Source organism: Gekko japonicus, unplaced genomic scaffold (genome assembly GCF_001447785.1).
Source record: "Gekko japonicus isolate JY-2015 unplaced genomic scaffold, Gekko_japonicus_V1.1 scaffold2498, whole genome shotgun sequence".
NCBI classification, from domain to species: Eukaryota; Metazoa; Chordata; class Lepidosauria; order Squamata; family Gekkonidae; genus Gekko; species Gekko japonicus.
Genome location: NW_015160911.1, coordinates 169,134 through 175,738, shown reverse-complemented (window position 1 = coordinate 175,738; position 6,605 = coordinate 169,134). Strand labels below are relative to the sequence as shown.

General features: G+C 44.5%; 1 protein-coding gene across 1 annotated transcript in view; it reads right to left on the bottom strand.

Moving 5' to 3' along the window:
- The window catches only part of FAM234B (family with sequence similarity 234 member B), a 40,510-nt gene extending 36,337 nt beyond the window's left edge, over positions 1-4,173 (bottom strand). Inside the window, exon 1 of the mRNA XM_015424272.1 lies at positions 4,118-4,173. Within this exon, the coding sequence (XP_015279758.1) occupies positions 4,118-4,154 (37 nt within the window). The 5' untranslated portion in view covers positions 4,155-4,173. The remainder of the gene's footprint in view (positions 1-4,117) is intronic.
- Positions 4,174-6,605: the final 2,432 nt, after the last annotated feature.

Below are 6,605 nucleotides of genomic sequence, written 5' to 3'. Positions count from 1 at the left end.
TTATAATGTGTTTTAAATTTTATTGTATTTATTGAAATGTTTTAACCCACCCTGAGCCCATCTATGGGATGGGCGGGATATAAATGCAAATAAATAAATAAATAAATAAAGGGCAGGAAGGTACCAGCTGGATATTAGGGAAAAGCTTTTTTTACAGTCAGAGTTGTTCAACAGTGGAGTCAGCTGCCTAGGGAGGTGGTGAGTTCCCCCTCACTGGCAGTCTTTAAGCAGCATCTGGTCAGAGATACTTACCAGCAGCCCTTGTCAGGGATACTCTAGGCCAGGTATGTCCAACAGGTAGATCGCGATCTACCAGCAGATCGCGGAGGGGTCAGAGGTAGACCACCAGACCCACTTGATCTCCTGGTTTGCTGGACAGGTGTTTGGGTTTTTTTATGATTGTTTGGTCTGGATCAATACTTGACCTACATTTAACACAAATAACTCTGAATAAAAGTTAAAGAAAGTTATTGAGACAGTTAAAGAAAGTTATAACTCAAGAAAAAAATGTTTGCTGTTCTTTCTGGATCTTCGTCTCTCTGTTTTGTTTTTGCTTATTTTGCTTACCAGTAAATGACAGAAGGTGCATTATAAATGGGGGGGGGGGCGGGGGAACCCAACTTTAGTGGGTTAAAATCTAATTTGAAACTTTATTTTCATGGTGGTACATCACCGGCACTTTTGACCGGAAAAAATAGATCACTACCTGTTCCAAGTTGGACATGCCTGCTCTAGGCTGATCCTGCATTGAGCAGGGGGTTGGGCTAGATGGCCTGTATGGTCCCTTCCAACTCTGTGATTGTATAATTCTATTTCTGAAGCACTTTTCCCCTTTAGAAAGAACAGTGTTCAAAATGTATTGGGAAAGATACTTTTCTTTCTATGTTGCGGCTGCTGCTCCTGGTCATTTATAAATATTTAGGTTGCATGGAGATGGAGGGGTATGTGTGAAGGTCTTTCAGTATAAATAAGAGAACGGGAAAGAGAACATTTAGCTGGGTATTTGCTTTCACTATTTTAAAACGAAAAGCTTTGCTGAAAGTGTTGAGATAAGCCAAGTATAAGGGAAAGTTAAAGTAAATTGCTTTGTGGCTAAAAGACAGTGAAGGTTATACAATCAATTAATCAACCTATATGAGAAACAACGACAGCTGCATTGTTGTTGCTGTTTTGCTTTATTTATTCATTGTTCAAGCTTCTTGCTAGTAACTGCTAAAAAGGCCAAGAACTAAAAGGCAGATTTTAAAAAGCAGATAGAGGACCAGTGGATCTCCGTAACTGAAGTACAATCCATTGTGCTGTTAGAAATGCTGTTATTACTGTATTTTCTCAAGTGAAGGTAACAGAACCTACTTCAAGTTGCCTTCACCTGTGAGGGCACTGAAAGCAATAAAAGACAGATAAAGAATGGTCTACTTCACTTCATATGTATGGTCATCCATTGCATAGTTGGTGCCACTCAAAATGCAACACTATTCACTACACAAACTTGTATCACACAGATGTTACTTGTTGCTAGGGCCACCAATGTCTTTCCTTAAGGCGGTATTTCTGTTACAAGAGAATCACATAATAACATAAGCTAATGTTGGATCAGGCCAATGGCCCATACAGTCCAACACTCTGTCACACAGTGGCCAAAAATACCAGGTATCATCAGGAGGTCCAGCAGGGGGGCCAGGACACTAGGAGCCCTCCCACTATTGACCCCCCCATCACATTTTCCCAGCAATCAAACCTCTGTATTATGTTTTGCTTGGAAATGTAATTTCCCCCCCTAGGCTATGGCTATGATTATGAATGCTGAACAGGCTATTGTTGCAGACCATGGACAGCTGAAAACTGATACTGAATGATATACATTTAGTAAACAAAATAAATACCAGTTAGTGCCCTTGAATTCAGTAATAACAAGAGACACTCCCCACATAGCAGGTGTCTCAAGCTCAAAACTTTAATAACTGCCACACCTGCTGGATATACCACTGTGAAGGACTTCTGGGTAGATCTACACAAATGGGAAAAATGTATTTGCAGCACATATTGTAGATTATGTAGCTAAACTCTTAAAAGGAAAGGAAAGGCCTCTGTGGGATATGCCTGAGAACACACTGTTCTTTTTAACTAAATAAAAAGGAGCACATAATTGCTTTACTAATTTACAAGGGTTCATGGCAGAGGCTAAAGTAGCTGCAGCGAGGCCTTGTGGGTGGTGGTGTGATGGCACCTGAAGCCAATGGAAGAATGCCACATCTCCTCTCTTCTAGGTTCTTGTTTTGCCAGGTATTTTTGAAGAACCCTGCCAAAACACACTGGAGTGGGAAAAGGCAGCATTTTGAGTGAGTTGAGCTTTTCCAGTACAACAGTGATGGTTCTCTCCCCAACAGGCTTAATGTTGTCACATGTTCTGTCTTTCCTTCTCATTCAATGAATACCAGAGACCAAAAAACTGTTTCTATCACTTAATCATCATCCAGTTTAAAACCTGCTTAGGGCTGAAAGAAAAATACCAAATCTGTAGATAACCATATCAAAAGTCTGTGAGGGAAGGCGGCATGATCTCAGAAGCTAAGCAGCATCAGCCCTGGTTAGTACTTGGATGGGAGACCTTCAAGGAAAAATGTGGAGAGAGGCAACAGCAAAACACCTCTGCTTCTCACTTGCCTTGAAAGCCCCTTGCTGGGGCTGCCGTAAGTCAGCGGTGACTTGACAGCACTTTATACACACACACACACACACACACACACACACACATAAAAAGTCTAGTTGCAACAAAACGCCTGTTTAGTTTCCTGTGCCTACATCTTTAAAATACTGGCTTCTTCATAAATCATCAGTTGATCTGCAAATGGGAATATAGTAGGTAACAGGTACACTTATTTTCTCCTTTTCACATAGCGTTAATTATGTTTAGAAAGACTGATCTAGTATCAACAGTGTGCCTGGTGCTGTTAGCAAAAAGAGGGGCACTTGGAAAATATATACATAAGCCAAGAAGGATTTCCTTACTTATCTATATAAATATGTACCTGTAAATTTTAAGCACATGGTACATCCTTTATGAAAACCAATTATGATTGTATTGATCGGGTGAGTATGACATGTTCCTGAACCACAACTGAGAATCCTTTACTCTTCATTTATTTGAAAAGAAAGCACAAACTCACAATACAGTCAATGTAAAATAGCTGTGTAGTTGAAAGCAAGACTGCAACACTTACTTTTAAGCAACCATTAAAATACAAGATATGATGAACTGGTTAGGTGTACTGACTGGAGCAGTCTATGATGAGGAAATGTACAAGAGGAAACATATTCTGCATTAACCTTTGTACATATCATGATAGGCTGCTTGACACAACCAAGGCAGGCATTAAGCCAGTTCTTTAATTACAGGGAAAGCTAGCATGATTTACAAAAAGGATGAGGAAACATCAAACTTGGGCGACCCAACACAGTCTCCAATATGGATTTTGAGGGCTGGGTCTTTTCAGCCCCATGTTCTCAGCTCCCCAGGTAAATCCTCTTCTTCCAATGTGACACATCAATGCTTGCAACGTTTCAGAAGGGTGGGATTCTGAACCAATGTTTACCTCAAGGGGTGAACCCTGAGGAACACAGTTTCAATACCCGGTAACACCCACTCTCATTTCCTTCTTGTGCAATAACCATTTGCTGTCCAATCTCATACTTCGTCCCCTCCATCATTCCCCAACCAATAATTCATCTTTCCCCTCTGTCCAGGTTAGACCCCCGCCCTGCCCTCTCCTTTCCCAACTACAGCCTCTGGATAAAATCTGTATTGCTATGGCAACCTCTCATCTTCCCTACTCGCCTCAGAAGGGACGACTCCCAAAACAAAGACCCCCCCCACGATCAACCTTAACCTCATGGTCAGAGATGTGGGGCACCTGCTGGGACCCGGACGCGAAAGAAGGGGGTAGGGGGGGATGTCCGTTGGTCTGCGCCCGGGCTGGGACCCGGATGCTCTCCCCCTCAGGAGGCCCGGAGCTGCAGCGCTCCAGCTTTCCGCGCGCTCGGGATTGCCGCCAAAGTCCCAACCACTTCCCCCGCGCTTCGTCCCCGCGATGGACGCTCTACGAACCGAGACCCCTACCTGGCAGCTTCAGCGCCCGTGACAGCACCGTAGCCATGCTGGAGATTAAAGGTGCGCGTGCGCTCTACTCTTTAGCTTCCTGGGAAACGTAGTTCTGCAGAGAGCCTAGCTTATAGCGCTCGTTAGCGCATTTTGCGCAGAAAGACGAATCTCGCAACCGGACCCGGGACAGGAGGGAGATCACTGAGCACACAGTAGAAGCAACTTAAAAAAAAATAAATTAAAAAAAATTGGCGTAATTGTGTAGCTCGGGTCAGGAGCGAGCCCAATATATTTCTGCTCTCGCAAGAGGCTGCAAAACATGGTCCAAGAGCTACGCCCCAGAATCCTCCCTACAATGTCACAGAGATGGCTCTGGAGCGCGCGTTGTGCTGTCCTTGCAGTTTTACAAGAGATCCGGGGCAAACCCGCGCTTTCAGTTTGCGCGCGGCTTCTCTGTGAAGACCCAAGGAACGTCTTGGAATGGCTTAAAATGCAAGTTGATGGACTATTTCAAACTCACACCACATTCACTCCCTCCCTCTGTCTGAACACACAAACACTATATTTTTTACAAATGGCACAGTTCCCAGAAATTTGGAAACCGAATTCAGTTCTGGAAAACTGCAAAGCATTCCTATCGAAAAGGAGAACCGGGTGGAATAAATAATGAAACTACTGAGACTTCCACGACGATTATCTGCCCCGGTTCGATGCTTAGTATACCCCCCCACACACACTTCCCCATAGCATTGTGGGATATTTGTGCGCCTCCTGGGTTTCCCCAGTTTTTCTACAGTCTTTCTCCGAGTCCAAACTACTATGCTGTGAAGTTTTAGGAAAGATGGCTGCTGTGTTGACGGGAAACTTTATTTTTTCCTGCCTGTATGGCAGCCATTTTCCTGACTTTTCTCCACAGCAGCCATAAGTCAGTTCAGTTTTATTATATTGGCATTTGTTGTTCAGTCGCACAGTCGAGTCCGACTCTTCGAGACCCCATGGACCAGATCCCGCCAGGCCCTCCTGTCTTCCGCAGTCCTCTGAAGTTGGCGCAATTTCATGTTCGTTGCATCTCTGACACTGTCTAACTATCTCATCCTTTGCCGTCCCCGTCTTCTTTGACCTTCAATCTTTCCCAGCATCAGGGTCTTCTCCAGTGAGTGCTCCCTTCTCATTTGGTGGCCAAAGTATTTGAGCTTCAGCTTCATTATCTGGCCTTCCAGGGAACAGTCAGGGTTGATTTCTTTTAGGATTGACTGATTTGATCTTCTTGCAGTCCAAGGGACTCTCAAGAGTCTTCTCCAGCACCATAGTTCAAAAGAATCTATTCTTCGGGACTAGAGTTGCCAAATGAAATTCGTCCGGGAGCAGGGGGCTCCCGGATGGCGTCCTCTTCGTGCGCGCACGCGTGCGTCACCCAGAAGTGACGTCACACGCTGGGGGCGGGGCGACGCCATTTGAGGCGACGCACGTGCAGGGGTGGGGTCAGGGTTGATTTCTTTGAGGATTGACTGATTTGTTCTTCTTGCAGTCCAAGGGACTCTCAAGAGTCTTCTCCAGCACCATAGTTCAAAAGAATCTATTCTTCGGCGCTCGGCCTTCCTTATAGTCCAACTCTCGCAGCCATACATGACTACTGGGAATACCATTGCTTTGACCATGCGGACTTTTGTTGGCAGGGTGATGTCTCTACTTTTTATCATGCTGTTTAGGTTCGCCATCGCTTTCCTCCCAAGGAGCAGGCGTCTTTTAATTTCATGGCTGCAGTCACAGTCTGCGGTGATCTGGGATCCCAGGAACGTGAAGTCTGTCACTACTTCCACAGCTTCCCCTTCTATTTGCCAAGGAGTGATGGGGCCGGATGCCATGATCTTAGTTTTTTTGATGTTGAGCTTCAAGCCCACTTTTGCGCTCTCCTCTTTTACTCTGAGCAAGAGGCTCTTGAGGTCCTCTTCACTTTCTGCCATTAGAGTGGTATCGTCTGCATATCTGAGGTTGTTGATCTTTTCCCCAGCAATCTTAATTCCCGCTTGTGATTCATCCAGGCTAGCATTTCGCATGATGTACTCTGCATATATATTAAATAAGCAAGGTGACAATATACATCCTTGTCGTACTCCTTTTCCTATGCTGAACCAATCAGTTGTTCCATATCCGGTTCTAACTGTCGCTTCTTGACCTTTATACAGGTTTCTTAAGAGACATGTGAGGTGGTCTGGTACTCCCATCTCTTTAAGGACCTGCCATAGTTTGTTGTGATCCACACAGGCAAAAGCTTTAGCATAGTCAATGAAGCAGAAGTAGATATTTTTCTGGTACTCTCTTGCTTTCTCCATAATCCAGCGAATGTTGGCAATTTGATCTCTAGTTCCTCTACCTCTTCGAAACCCAGTTTGTACTTCTGGTAGTTCTCTATCCACGTATTGTTGAAGCCTAGCTTGTAGGATCTTGAGCATGACCTTGCTAGCGTGTGATATGAGTGCAATTGTGCGATAGTTTGAATATTCCT